Source organism: Podarcis pityusensis, assembly GCF_964106645.2.
Source record: "Podarcis pityusensis genome assembly, chromosome: 8".
In the NCBI taxonomy this organism is placed as follows: Eukaryota; Metazoa; Chordata; class Lepidosauria; order Squamata; family Lacertidae; genus Podarcis; species Podarcis pityusensis.
This window is the reverse complement of record NC_138033.1, coordinates 85,931,117-85,946,977: the sequence shown is the minus strand read 5'-3', so window position 1 is coordinate 85,946,977 and position 15,861 is coordinate 85,931,117. Positions and strand designations below refer to the sequence as shown.

Genomic DNA, 15,861 nt, shown 5'->3' with positions numbered 1-15,861 from the left:
TGCAATAGGGTGATCTGTGGGGGCTGATAGTCTGCCTTGCACCAGAGCGTGGAGGAGAGGGGCTGGGCTGGAAGGCCTTTAAACCACCCCCAGTGCTTGGCTCTGTTTGCTGCTTGGACTATATATGATGTGGGGAACCTTTGGCCCTCCAGAAGCTGCTGAACTAAGATATACCACCCAACTGTTCCATTTAAAGCGGGACATCTGGATTCATAGAAGCCGGTTCGACTTCTGATCCCATCCTGCATGTTCCCTTTTGCCTCCCATGCTCTGACTGCGCCAGAATGCAGGACCAAAAGGCAAGCATTTTCCCATCCTGCCCTGTGCTGCGAGTCAATTGGCTCACACCAGAGCGCAGGACCAAAAAATGGCTCAGGCTGCGACGAAGGAGGAGGTGGAGGCCGTGGAAAAGCTATGAGCCGGGAGGGAGAGGGTGAGGGGGTGGGCAGCAAATGTGTGAGGGGGTGGTGGTTGTGATGAGGGGGTGAGCAACAGAGGCAGCGGGTTGGGGGTGGGGGTATACCCTCATTTGTTCTTCCAAAATGTTGCGGGATATGCTACGACTTAATGTGAGTCAACAACATGAGACAGCAGCAAAAAAGGCTAATGCAATTCTAGGTTGCATGAACAGAAGTAGTGTCCTGATCAACGGAAGTAATAGTCCTGCTCTCTTCTGCCCTATCAGAGCCCACCTGGAATACTGTGTCCAGTTCTAGGTGCCACAGTTTAAGAAGGATGTTGACAAGCTGGAATGGAGGCTGGGGGTTGGACTAGGTGACTCTTGAGGTCCCTTCCAACTCTGCAATTCTGTGCTTCTAACTTCCTCCATCCCTGATTGTTCTAGTTTGGAATTGTAATTTAGCAACATCAAGGGGGCCAAAGTTTCTCCACACCTGCAATATACCTTTAAAGCACATTCTTTTCCTCAGAGAGTTCTGAGCCCGATGGTTTGTTAAGGGTTTGGGGGAACTGCAACTCTATGAGGGCTAAGCTATCATGCCCAGAAATTATTGGAGGGAAAGGAATGTGTTTTGAATGAGCTTTAAAGGCATGGTGTACAAACAGCCCAAGTATTAAAAACTTCTCAGGTACTCATTTCTCTTTGTCACTTGTTACAAGGAAATTGAAGAAGGAAAGGAGAGAGAGAGCGGAGGGAGATGGGGGTGCCGAGGAGAGAAAAAACTGAGGGCCTATCAACAGTAAAATCTTAGAGCAAGTTGTTGTTGTTGTTGTTGTTGAAATTTATATATGCCCTTCATAAAAAGATCTCAGGGCAGTTTACAAGTGGTTTAATCCACCAAACTCTCAAGGAAATCTGGGGACTGTTGTTTATTTAATAAAGGTGCTGGGAACCTGCCTTTCAGCAGTCACACAAGGCTCTGTCAGGTTATTTCAGAGACGGTGCCAAGCCAAATTGGTTGCTTAGCCAAGGAACAGCTTCTTCTTTTTAGTTTTTATTAAAGTTTTGTTTTGTTTTGTTTTGTTTTTTGTTTTGTTTTGTTACAATAAAAATAGATAAACACGGAAAGGTACATTTGTTGTCTCCACTTTCAGTTTGTATGCTTTTCAGAGTTTGATTGCATTTAGTGATTTACATTTATCTATTTTGTCGTATACATCTTGCATGAGGGAAAAGGGAGGAGGAAAGAGAGAGTATTGTTCTATTGTCTGTTGCTAGTGTTGGGATTTGTGTCAGCATCACATGGGTAGTCCTTCGTTTATGTACAGTCATACCTTGGGTTGCGAACGCTGTGGGTTGCACAGTACTGGAACGGGTTACTTCCGGGTTTTGGTGCTTGCACATGTGCAGAAGTGCAAAATGATGTCACGCGCATGCACAGAAGTGCCGAATCACGTCACGCGCAGACACAAACACGGCACTGCGGGTTGCAAACGTGCCTCGCGCATGGATCACATTTGCAACCCGAGGTATGACTGTCTTTATTTCTTTTCATTGATACTGCAAGAGGTTGGGGGTCCCAGATTTGTTTGGTTGTGCTCTGTTGATTGCAGTGTGGCTTGTTTGTGTGCGTGGGGGGGGGGTTGTTGGATGAAGTTAGCCATACTGAGTCATATGCTGTTGGGGAGGAGAGGTCGTGCTGTCTTTTTGTGTGGTGTATGCGATAAAGGGAAGCCATACTGAGATGAAGGTGTCCTCCTTTGCTTATCCCCATGGTATTTTGTGTTTGTTGGTTTACTTCTCTAGCAGGGCGGTTTTCCATACATTTTGGTACCAGTGGTCTATGTTCACTCCTCATAGCTCCTTCCAGTGTCTAGTTATGATATTTCTAGCTGCTGCAAGTAACTTATGAGTTCCTTGTCGTGTGTGTGTGTGTGTGTGTGTGTGTGTGTATGTGTGCTGTCCTGGAGTTGCTTCTATTACCTGTTTTGTTATTTTGGAAATTTCCTGCAGCCCTGATATCCAGAAAGATTGAACTTTGTGGCATTTCCACCACATGTGGACGTGTGTGTCTATGGAAGTGCAGTCTCTCCAACATTTAGAGGAGGTTCCTGGGTGTATGAGTGCCATCTTCCATGTTGCTATGTACCATCTATGTATAAGTTTTAGGGTGAGTTCTCTCCCTAAGTAATGTAAGTAATAAATTATTATTATTATTATTATTATTATTATTATTATTACTACTACTACTACTACTGAAGCCTTATTTACCTAGGGATCCATCAGCCACGCCATCCCCGGACCTTGGAGGGAACAAAAGTACCAGGAAAGCAAAATCTTCTTTGGAGAAAAAGTTTATTGAAATCTGTGCACAGAGACAATATCTGTACACAGAGACAACCAGCTGGATAGCTCCTGAAAATATACTGGCTGTAAAGCAAGACACTTCAGCAAACTTTCTTATACTCTCTGAGCACTCTCCCCCCCTCCCATACCTTCTCAAATTATTCCCTTACGTGGCACATCTATATTGCTTGCTAAACACATTTTATTGCTTGCTAAACATTCCTGTCTTTCTATTTTGCTTGCTAAACACATTTTATTGCTTGCTAAACATTCCTCCCCTCTCCTTTGTACACGTGTCTTTTCTCATCTTTGCATTAGTAAGCATAAGACAGGAAAAGGGGCCTCTTTAGCAGGCCTGGTTAAATCTGCACTTTTGACCCGCCAGCCAAATTTAGTAGGTCTGGTTAGTTATTGCTAACAGCAGCGGTTTCTTGCTAGCTGGCTAGGCAGGAAACGAACTTTTGACCTGTCAGCCAAATTTTGCAAGCAGTCACTGGCGGTGTGCTAACTGTCTGGCCAAAATTTGCAGAAGTAAGATTAGCACAGGATTAGCACAGGAATTTACTGCAGATAGTATTTGAGAGCAACCTTTCTTAGGTACAGAGTTCTAAGCACAGAAAATATTGAGAGAAACCTTTTCCCATCTCCCTTTACTCCCTCCTCTTCTTTTGAACAATCTATTACTTAGATTCGTTCTGGGGTAGGGGTCTATATTCTCTCATTACAGCAATCACGCGAGGTCCCATCATGCGAGACATCATCTTTCCCATCATATTCTGCAAGCATTGCATCAAGCAGGGAATACAAAAGCAAAAAAGCAATAGAAGCATTATTGGGCCTATCACCATACTAACCCTGTTGGGTGGATTGAACTCTCGTGCTGCCTCCCTACTGACCAGAGCATATGGAAGCTGAAATCCTGGGGTGGCAATTCTTACTGGCACTTGTTTAGCAATTTCAATGCACACCTGGTTAAGGCTCCCACCCCTGCAATACTTGCATTAAGATAGGTTCCATCCCATCTAACGCCTGGATTAAGATTAGAACCTGGTCCATCAGATGAGGTTGGTATAGTAACCTCATCAAACCCCTGTTTCCAGTAGTCAATGAGCACGCCATCTCTTACCACCGGCAAGACGAACCAGTCGTAGCAGAGGCCAGCAGGCCAGTAAGGGCGGTATGGCTCGGTAGGGTCAGGGCTGTGGGGCATAGAGCAAATCAATACAGAATATAACAGAGAAAAAAGGAAAAGAGAAAGTCCTTATGAAAGTATTAAATGTCCTGGTGGACTTCCTGGATCAGTCCCGGCACGGGTTTTCACGTTGGGGACGCTGCCCGCGGGCGTCCCTCCCATCCATTTCTTCAGCTGTGCGTTGAGATATATCAGCAGAGCGGTCATCAGCGGAGGGTCTGGAGATGGTCAGCCGAAGGGGTTAATCAGGATTTAACTGCACAGTTCAATCTATAGTGGTCACTCTGGTGTGGTGGACCCAAGGGGTGATGCCGGCGAATTTCACGGCGGTGGGTGTGGAGAGCAGGACGGTATAAGGTTCCAGCACGGTCGTAGCTGCGTCCGTGCCCAATCGTTTACCCACACTTCATCACCTGGCTCGAACTGATGCAGCCAACACACAGGGGTTGCGAGCCTGGGTCCACCTGTCGAGACAAAAGAAAACTCGGAAGAATATCTGGACTTAATTATTCAATTGCATATCCTGACCAGCATGTGGGGACAACATTCTGACATATGGGACCGGTCTCCCAAGCACAATTTCAAAGGGTGACAGGTGGGTTCGCTTTGACGGGAGACTGCGGACCCTGAGTAATGCCAAGGGCAACATGGTCACCCAATTAGACCCGGTTTCCTGTGTCAGCTTGGACAGCTGATTCTTTAGAGTCCTGTTCATTCTCTCTACCTTTCCAGAACTCTGGGGTCTATAAGCAGTATGCAGCTTCCAGTTGATCTGGAGCGCTTTTGCCAGTCCCTGTAGGACTGCATGAACAAATGCTGGTCCATTGTCAGATCCTATGGACCTTGGCAATCCATAGCGAGGGATGATTTCCCTAAGCAGGCACCTGGTTACTTCAAATGCCTTTTCAGTCTTTGTTGGCCATGCTTCGGCCCATCCGGTGTAGGTGCACACTGCCACCAGCAGGTAGCGGTGTAGTCCACAATGGGGTAATTCAGTAAAGTCCACGACAAGATCTTCCATAGGTGCAGTTCCACTATGCTGAATCCCTGGGGGAGCCAGTGGTCCGGCTCTGGGATTATTCTTTTGACACAGCAGGCATTTCCTGGAAATCTGGGCTGCCAGTTGGTAGAGGTGGGCTATATAGAAGCATTTCTCCAGCTACTTGGTTGTAGCATCTGGTCCTATGTGGGTTGAATCATGGTATCTCTGAGTAACCTGCCGAGAAAGGGACTCTGGAATCCATATCCTGTCATCAGGGGTAAGGTACCATCCTTCTTTGGACAATGTCAGCTCCTGAGCGTCTGCAGTGTCCCTTTCCTGCTTCGTATAAGCTGGCTTGTCAGTGGTGCTTAAAATCTCTTCTGGGACCAGTGCTCCAATAACCGAGGCGGGGGCCAGTTCTTGGGCTGCTTCCTTGGCCACTCTGTCTGCCAATCGGTTTCCTCTGGCCACTTCTCCTGGTCCAGTCTTGTGTCCATAACAATGGATAACTGCCACTGCCTCGGGCTCCCATACAGCATCCAGAAGGTTCAACAAGGCTTGTGGGTGGGCCACCTGGCTTCCTCTGGAGGTAAGCAAACCTCTTTCTTTCCATAAGGCTCCATGGGCATGTAAAGTCAGGAATGCATACTTAGAATCTGTATAAATGTTTATCTTCTGTCCCTTTGCCAGGCTCAGGGCTCTGGTAAGCGCAGTTAGCTCTGCCAGCTGGGCCGATGTTCCAGGCGGGAGTGACTTTGCTTCGATCACCTGGTCTTCCAGGGCTACCACTGCATAACCTGCCTTCCAGTGTCCAGCCTCAATGAAGCTGCTTCCATCCATAAACCATGATGGCCACTGGGGGTCTGCTTCATCTTTAAGGTCAGGCCTGCTAGAATACACCTCATCCATTACTTCAATGCAATCATGCGTGGGCTCCTCACCTTCTCCTACCGGTAATAGGGCAGCTGGGTTGAGGGTTGTGGTGACTTGGAATTTCTAACGCGGATGTAGTAGCATCTGACATTTCCTCATTTTAGCCTGGGAGAGGAAATAGGTGCCTTTCGGCAGATGGCACGCTGACTCTTTCCTAAGCAGCCTCGCCCTCCTCTTCTTCTTCTAACGGTGGACCTCCCGTCTTCAGGGCCATCAACTTCTTTGCCTGGTACTTCTCCTTTTTTCTTCTGGGCCTCTTCCTCTCTCTGATTATAAGTGGTTTGGGCTATTTTCTAACATCCATTTCAGGGTGTGGCCCATCTGGATTTTTCGGCAAATATCGGGCGCTGCTTGGGCTACAAAGGCAGTTTTTATGATAGGGGCATGGATATACTGGCGGTAGGCTTCCTTCAGCTTCTTTAAGTAGGCTCCAGGGGCCTCCTCTGTTCCTTGCACTATTTCTCTGGCCTCCACAAAGTTGGTGAGTTTTCTGGCTGCCCTCCTCATGCCACTTAAGACATTCTGGCGATAAGTGGTGAGGGTATTTTGCCCTTCAATGGTCTGATAATCCCAATTCAGTGTAGTTTCAGGATATCCTGTTGCAACAGCTTGATCTCCTGCCCCCTGCGCTCTCATGTGTGCTCGGGCTTCAGCATGAATTCGCCTATCCTCCTCTGTAGCTAGCAGGGCATCCATCAAATATTGCACATCATAAAAAGTGGGGTTGTATGTTTTAAAAAATTCCCTCAAACAGCTTAATGATTTTGGCAGGGTTTTCTTCAAATGAAGGGTTTTGGTTCTTCCAATTACAAACATCTGCACTAGAGAAGGGGACATGTTGAACTGTATAAGTTCTATTGGGCACCACCCCGTTAGGTCCCGTGGGGGCCGGAGGGTCATACACTCTATGGAGAGGCATCACTCTGGCCGCGCCCTCCTCCTGTGTTTTATGTGCCCTATGGAGGGTCACTCTTTTCACTGCCTTCCCCACTCTTTCTGCCACTTTCTTCTCTGTTCCCCTACACATCCCGCTGTTTTTAACATATGGGGACTGACGTCCACTTCTCCTGCATAAGGTTCCACATACTTTCTCAAACGTTCTGCCTGTTCTTATTATCACCTATCAACTTAACTAATCTTTTTACAAATTCCTCATCCTCACCATCCTCTTCTCGTTCCTCCCTTTCTCCATCCTCGCCCAGGTCTACCAATGCATTGTCCACGGGATTGGGGGCTGGGCCATCTGTTCCCTGTGGCGGGGGTGGTGCCAGGGCTGTTGCCGGGGCATGAGGTGGTGGGGCATCAAAACTTTTATCTTCTTCCCTCTCTGAATCCTGGAGGACTGGGGGGTTGTCCTCCTGTCTTCCTGACTGAGCAGATACGGCTGCCTGAGACTTTTTGGCAGCATGACTTCAGCCAGGAGGGGGGGGGGTTCTGTTCCACATTGGTCTTCCATGTGGAAATGTAGGGGATTTGATCAGGGTGGACATTCAAAATGTTCTGATATAATGGATTAATGAGTTGCAAATCAAGGGTCCTGATGGACGGCCAATTTGTTATTTTGGGGTGGGCCAATCTAATTTACACAATGTCCTCATCCTCCCCTCTCATCAGCTTGAATCCCCAAAAGCATTTCAAAGGGGTACTTTTACTTTGGCCAGAACCCATTTCTTCCAGATACTTCACACACAACAGACCTACAATCGCTCGGCCAAGGGGACACTAAGCCCTGGCCCACACTTGACAATTCAGCCACTAGAGTATCTTGACATGCAACATACAACATACAAAACACATCAATATAATTTCAACATGTAACACACTAAACACACCAAAATAATTTCAGCATGCAATACACAAAACACACCAAAATAATTTTCCCTCCTTCTTCTGTTCCAAATTTTTGCTGGTGGCACTCTCCTGCACAACCAATCCCCTTATTCCTGGTGGCTGGCACTCTACTGCGCAACCAATCCCCTTATTCCTGGTGGCTGGCACTCTACTGCCCAACCAGGTGAGGCTGATCAGACCTCGCCCCCCTTTTCCTTGGGGGCCCACGCCCTTTCCCTTGGGCTTACCTTTTTCCGCTGCGGACCTGTCCCCTCGGCGCCGTCCTCTTTGTTTTTCTCCCTCAACAAGATGTCTCCACTGCAGGACAGTGTGGCTGGCTCCCCCCACGAAACAGGTGGGGTGCGCACGGGAGCCTGCAAACGCTGCTGAGCTGTTCACCTTGGTTGAGCCTGGCCCTCCGGTCCGTATTGGGGAGAGGGCTTATCCCGGACGAGCCCCCAAAGAAATGAAGCCTTATTTACCTAGGGATCCATCAGCCACGCCATCCCCGGACCTTGGAGGGAACAAAAGTACCAGGAAAGCAAAATCTTCTTTGGAGAAAAAGTTTATTGAAATCTGTGCACAGAGACAATATCTGTACACAGAGACAACCAGCTGGATAGCTCCTGAAAATATACTGGCTGTAAAGCAAGACACTTCAGCAAACTTTCTTATACTCTCTGAGCACTCTCCCCCCCTCCCATACCTTCTCAAATTATTCCCTTACGTGGCACATCTATATTGCTTGCTAAACACATTTTATTGCTTGCTAAACATTCCTGTCTTTCTATTTTGCTTGCTAAACACATTTTATTGCTTGCTAAACATTCCTCCCCTCTCCTTTGTACACGTGTCTTTTCTCATCTTTGCATTAGTAAGCATAAGACAGGAAAAGGGGCCTCTTTAGCAGGCCTGGTTAAATCTGCACTTTTGACCCGCCAGCCAAATTTAGTAGGTCTGGTTAGTTATTGCTAACAGCAGCGGTTTCTTGCTAGCTGGCTAGGCAGGAAACGAACTTTTGACCTGTCAGCCAAATTTTGCAAGCAGTCACTGGCGGTGTGCTAACTGTCTGGCCAAAATTTGCAGAAGTAAGATTAGCACAGGATTAGCACAGGAATTTACTGCAGATAGTATTTGAGAGCAACCTTTCTTAGGTACAGAGTTCTAAGCACAGAAAATATTGAGAGAAACCTTTTCCCATCTCCCTTTACTACTACTGCTACTATTGGCTGAGATGGATTTAAATGGTGGTCTATAGACCATTGGGTAGGGTTTAATTCATATCCTATGTCATGCTTCCTTGGTTTTTAATCGTGGTAAGGAGGTTTGTAGAGTCTTGGAGTAGTATTTTATATATTGTAGAGGCCACCCCTTTACTCTGTCCCTCCATTGTTAGGAGGAGCTTCTCAAAGCTAGTCAGTGGCCTGGTGGCTGCTGTTTTTGTAGCTGGGTTGTTTAGGAAGGCTTGTAGTTGGTGCTAGGGTCAGCCAGAGTATTGGAGTGTCCCCTAGTTTATCTTGTATTTCCCATGTTGATATGGGGTTGTGATATTTGTAAAAGTCGGTGGGCAATATAGGCCTTTAGTTTGACAGGTTTTTATTTGGCTGCTTTGGGATTCTTGGTGGAATAGTGGGTATTGGGCCAGGGGAATTAGTGGCGATGGGAATGGCACCAGTTTTCTTGCTTTTTCCTTCCATGCTTTAAGCATTTATTGTGTGGATCTGTTTAGCGTTGTGGGAATTTTCCTTAGTTTGTTTTGGAGGAATGGATTCACTGTAGAGGGTGGGTGTTTCCAGTTTTATCTATCTTCATGTGCACCCATTGTTTCATTTCGTCTTCCAGGATGTATGGGATTATGTGATGCACTTTGTTGGTCATGTAACAGCCTTATTGCAAAAAGAACAGTCTAGAACAGAACTTTCCAAACTTTTCATGTTGGTGACACACCTTTTATGCATCATTTCGCGACACACTAATTCAGTTTTACTAGTAAACCGGCGGGCTGCCCACTCCCTTTCCAGTCCTGGGTGGGACATGGAGAGCATTTGTGTGGCGCACCTACACACTGCAGCCGATACACTAATGTATCATGACACACAGTTTGGAAAGCTCTGGTCCAGAACAACAGTATGGCTCATGGCCTCAGCTGGACACAGTACCACCTATTGTTGGAAGGACAGTATAACAGTTAAACCTACACCACAACTTACAAAGATTACAGTGGACGCTCGGGTTGCGAACGTGATCTGTGCAGGAAGCACGCTTGCAACCTGCAGACCCACGTCTGCGCACACACGGGTTGCGATTCAGCGCTTCTGCACAAGCGCCGAAACCCAGAAGTAACCCATTCCGGTACTTTCAGGTTCAGCGCGGTGCACAACCCAAAATTGTGCAACCCAAAGCATCTGTAACCCGAGGTATGACTGTACTGTAATTGGAGGGAAGGTATTGCAGTCAATCCTGCCTTAAATATGGGAGTTGTAGTCAAAAACAGCTGGAGGCACCAAGCTAGGAAAGGCTCTCACTACCACCAAAAGCAGATTAGGTTTGGGTTAGCTCAGCCCCACTGACAAGGTTCAAGGTGGGACCTCCAAAGCGTATATTAGCATTTCACCATAGCTACATTCCTTGCAACAAACCCTACTCTCTTACTTGATCTTTAATTGAAGACTTTCTGCTGGACATCAGGCACCTGCCTTGCCCGGCCCTCCAGCCCTAGGAGCCTTTCCCAGACCATGACTTTGAGAATAGCAGAAGCAACTGGAAAGAGAGTAGCTCAGGGATAGTTGAAAATAAATAAATTATAAGTTGTGTGTCCTTGTTTCTCATTTTGATCCTTTTAAATGGTTTTATATGTTTTGTGGTATTTTATGCATTGTGATTTGCTGTGGTTTTTATTGATTATAGATTAGTAATTCTTTATTGTAATTGATAAGTGTAAACTGATTAATTATTACTGGTATTTGCTGATGTTTAATTTTACTGTTTCTATTGGATTCTAATGGATTATTGAATATTGCTTTTTTATAATATTTTATTTTTCCATTCTACAATATTTTAACAACAAAATATAAATATAAACAAATTGAACCTGCTTTTTCTTTTACTTCCCTCCTCCCCTCTGTGTGGTTCCTCATTTTATATTGTAATCTTATTGCATAACCAGTTCAAACCTATTTACAAATGTAACATTTTTGCTCCCTTAAGTTATTTCTTACTGCTCATGTTTATGTCTATCCTGCTAGTGTTTTTAATTGTTTAAAATTTGTTTTCATATACAACATTATATGTTGTAGTCTTGTTGGAACCGCCCTGAGACCTCCGGGTATAGGGCAGCGTATAAGTTGAATTAATAATAATAATAATAATAATAATAATAATACTGAATATGGCTTTATTTGATATAAGTTGTTTATTTTAAAGTTATTGTGACTTTTTATATTGGATCAGATTGTTACTATTAATGTTTGATTTTATTTTTATTATTTTTATGTGTGTTGGAAGCTGCCCAGAGTGACTGGGGCAACCCAGCCAGATGGGCAGGGTATAAATAAAATATCATCACCATCTCTTCTAGATGGTTTTCTAGAGCAACTGAACTGAAAGTTTGGAACATGTGAATAGCACCTGCCTGTCACTGATTATCTTTTCCAATCTTCCAACCTCAGTGTCTCCAGCTGCTGAACGCCTCCGGTATATCCTGGGTGAAGATGACGATCCCCCCAACCCCACCCTGTTCACTGAGATGGACACGCTCCAGCATGATGGAGAAGAAATGGAGTGGAAGGAATCAGCCAGGTATGGAAAAAGCGGGAGGGTTGTAAGCAGCTGCTTCTCTTGGGTGACTCACACATTTTCCTCCTGAGGTATGTGCTCTTGAAGGAAGAAGGCCTTTGCTGGAGGCAGACCATAATTTTTAAGAGAGTAGAACCTGGTTTGAGAGATGCCTTGATTCACAATCATCTTTGCCACGCTGTCACTTCTGGGCAAACTAAAAGCTGCAAAATATTATTTATCAGGGGTAAAAGGATTATTACCTTGTCCAGTGATCCAAAGTGAGTGTTTGGGGGGGGGGTGGAGAAAGCTATTGAAAGCCTTCAGTCCTAGCCTGTTTCATATGCTCATTGCTTTCTGTTTTGCAACCAGAACAGAAATTAACACCCCGAAAGCTGGTTCACGCGTAACAGGAAGCCATGGTCAGATTTTGTTGGACCAGCATGGATCCTTCATGGAGGGGAGGGCTATTGAAGGCTACCAGCCAGGACGGTCCTGCTCTGCCTTCACAGCTGGAGGCAGCAATGCTTCTGAAGACCAACTGCTGGAGACTGGGGGGGGGCGGGGGGGCGGGTCCTGCCTGCTGGTTTCCCAAAGGCATCTGGTCATCCACTGTAAGATCATGCTACTGAACTCGATGGGCCATTGGCCTGATCTAGAAGGCTCTTCTTATGTTCTTAAATCCATTCTGCTGCTACTGGGCTCAGGCTTGGAGCTGATTTTGAGGGCTGCAGATTGGCCAACTCCGATCAAGAGTTTCCTTTACCATTTCCTCCCTGCATTCCTGCTCCTGCATGGAGGCTGCAGCCAACTTCAGTGACTTTCCCCTGCCACTACATACACACACTGTTTCCTCCAGTTTCCCCAGTTGGCACCCAATCTCCTCTGGCCATCTCCCGCCCCCGCAAACTTAGAGCTCTCAGAGTGAGATCCTAAGCACATTTACTAAGAAGCAAGCCACAGTGGGGTTTGCTTTCAAGGAAATAGGCTGTTGAGTCTGAATTAAACATTATCTTGGCAGTGTGCAAGTCAGTTCCCTTAGGCCAGCCCCATGCTGAACTGGTAGCATAAATCTGAACTATGTGAATAAGTCACAAGAAAAAGCCACCTTGCTATGAGCCTTATTTGCAGCCAGCAGTTAAAGAGTTAACTTTGCTCTTTTATTGCAAACCAATAAAGTAAACCTTTTAAAAGCCCCATAACTTTTATCAAAGTATTAAAGAGAATGCAAGATGTCCTTACTTTATTGAATTACCAGCTTACTAACTTTTTCACACAAACGAAATCCACATGGAATTTCCTTTCCAGCTGAGGCTTTATAACCAGTCGTTTTTTCATTATTATTATTATTATTTACTAAATTTCACATCCTGAGTTTGAGCAGCAGGGAGGGGAAGAGTCGGGGACTCGAATAGCAGGTTTGAGCCTCGCTGAGTCTCTCAGTGGTGAAGAACAAAGGGATTTGTGGGTGTTTATGCCATGTTTAAATGGGATCAATGCCGTGAGGTCAGGCAGTTAATAAGATAGATTTTGATTAACTCTGTCTCCCTCTGCCCCACATGCCCCGCAGTGGCTCCAAGCTTGCGCCACATAATGACCTTGTCTAATGTGCTCCCTCAGTGCCAGGAGAGACGGGGCAGGCAGAACCTTCATACTGTATATCAGAGCTGCCAAAAGCTGCTTCCCTGTTGTGTGAAAGCAAGAAATATAATGCAGAAATTAAAACTAGGGAAATGTCAGAAAAACAGAACAAACTGCCATACGAATGCAGCCAATATATCGGAAGGGGAAAAGGCTGCTCCAGAGAACCGAGAAGAGGGGTGGTCCCTGAGAGTGCAAAGGGTGACCGTCCGCATTCTAGGTAGCTGTGATAATGATTGGTTAAGAAGAATGTCCAGTATGGTTATCAAGGAGGAGGAGGAGATTTTCAAAAGCATGGAGTTTTTTTCCTAGCACATGGGTTAACAATGCAGAGACTCTGTTGGGCGATACTGAAAAGCCCCCAGAAAAGGCAACAGCCATCCTCTGGATAAGCACAGCTTGAGTGAGCCCTACATAACAGAAACATCTTAATCCCTGGTTTCTAAGCAGAGCCCGTCCAAGAAAATTTGCTGAGTTAGGCAAAAGGCAAGAGAACATTGTTGTGCTTCTTGGGGGGCTTTCCTATATAGACACTTGGGTGGCCGCTTTGAGAACAGAGTGCTGGACCAGGTGGGCTCTTGGCTTGATCCAGCACGCTCTCCCTATATTCTTGAGAGAGAGAGACATAGCTCTGTTCTAACAGAGGAGAATATTGTGGGAGAGAAGCTAAGGGCCTGTTACTGCGGCCTCCCAGCGTAACGCTGCTTGAGGTGATCTCCAGAAGGCAGGGCCGTCCTGTCACAGCCGTGCTAGATTTCAGTGAGTCCCAGAAGGTTGTGCTAGCCCCAAACCCTCTTTGCATTCAAGTTCCACTCACAGACTTCCTGGAGAATATGAGAACAGGATGCAACACTGGATGAGTCCTTGGCTTGTTACTGCAGTGAGACTCTTCTTACATTATTACGTTCTTTAAAATCACATGTCCCCTATCATGGATCTATCATGACAGGGCAGGATACTGTCCATTTAACATGTGGAGATTAACCCATCAAACACTCATACGTTACTGTTTCCAGGGTGAGAGCACTGTGCATTTCCTGTTCTACAAACAAAATGCCAGTGGCTGAAACTGTTTGAATTTCTGTACTGCTGCCACAGTCCACGAGGATATCTGCTTGCCTCTTTTTGTCAGCATTTTAGCATTGCCAGCTCAGGATTTCCGCTCTCCTTGACTTAGGAATCCAGATCAGGAATTTAGCTGCAGGGTGCCTAGGCTTCGCTTCACATAGTAAAAGGCTGGTACTTTGCAAATGAACCTTTGGCAAGTCAAAATAGGAATTTTCATCCTCAGAGCCCGGCACCAATCAAAATGGCACAGTTGCTTTAAATAGAAAGCTCCCATCCTAGACAACATAACTTGGGGCTTAGCTATACCAAAGGCAGATCTAGGAGCCACTGAAATTTGGGGTGCCAAGGCCTGCCACACTTCCCTCTGCACTTTTCAGGCATGTTCTGTGTTTTAAAGCTCCGTGTCTGAGTGTCTTTTTTTGCTCTGGAGCTTTCCCTGCAAAAACCCACTATTTAAAACTGAATTGGAGCAAACAGCATTCTATGGAAAGCCCAAATAAGGCTTGGTTTCCAGACCATTGATCATCTTGGTCGCCCTCCTCTGCACACGTTCCAGTTTGTCAGTATCCTTCATAAATTGTGATGCCCAGAACTAGACACAGGACTCCAGGTGGCATCTGACCAAGGCAGAATAGAGTGGGACTATGACTTCCCTCGATGTGGACACTAGACTTCTGTTGATGCAGCCTAGAATAGCATTAGCCTTTTTTGCTGCTTCATCACACTTGAGAACAGCTCCCAGTGGCTTCAGAGAGATGGTAAATGGCACCTAAAGATATTTCTGTCAGCTGTGTTAGGACCCACAGTCATGGAGGCTGGTCCATTAGGACAAATGAGGCACTGGCCACCAAATTTCAGCCAGCCCCTACCCACCTGCCTGTTTCCTTATATCCAGTGCAGCCGAGCGACTCTACCTGTCATTGGTTCTGACTCCACCTGCTGGTGGTCCCAGCCACCACTTGCCCACAGGCAAGGCAGCCATTGAACTCTGTAGTTCTCCAGCTAGTTGAAAGCTGAGAAACTTTCACAGCCTGCTCTTTGTTCTGGATTAAATTGCAAAGCAGGAGAGTATTTTATGAGCATTTATTAGGGTTATTTTGTTTTGCTCTAATAATTCTGAAGCAATATTATCAAGATAGGCTAAACATTTGCCTCTTTGAATAAAGGGATTTGCACCTTTGGCATGCATACCTGGTACAGAGGAGCGTAGAACCAGTGAGTTGGCCACATATCAAAGCATTCCTGAAGTACATGTGCTTTGAAATGTGTGTGCTGGGGGGGGGGAAGAGGGAATGACTTCTCTGCCCTCCTTTGCCTAAAAATGGCACATCAACAGGCAAGAAACATTACAGCTCACTGTAATGGTCCTACTTTCCTGGTTATATACAGTACTGCAATGCTAAGGGGGTAGGGGTGGGGGAGTAAAAAGAGAATATTCATGTCTACACATCCCACTTTTAATTGTTATACTTGTATTGCACACAGAAAGATAATAACAGCCATGTTTAAAATGTGTTGCCTTTGACTTGCGGTGCCTTCTTCCACAGATGCTTTGGATCACAACTCATTATGTACTTCTGTGACACTGGTCACTTCCAGACAAACTGTTTTTTGGGCATTCATCCTGCACTGTTTGTACAAAGTTTGCAGGGAAGTTATTCAGCCTTTGTTGTGCAGTCATTCTGATTTCCCCAT

General features: G+C 45.9%; 1 protein-coding gene across 3 annotated transcripts in view; it reads left to right on the top strand.

Moving 5' to 3' along the window:
* Positions 1-15,861, top strand: part of SLC4A5 (solute carrier family 4 member 5) — an 86,189-nt gene that overhangs the window by 21,704 nt on the left and 48,624 nt on the right. For all 3 annotated transcript variants that reach the window (XM_081017315.1, XM_081017317.1, XM_081017316.1), the window contains one exon: positions 11,352-11,481. In XM_081017315.1, the coding sequence (XP_080873441.1) occupies positions 11,352-11,481 (130 nt within the window). The remainder of the gene's footprint in view (positions 1-11,351; positions 11,482-15,861) is intronic.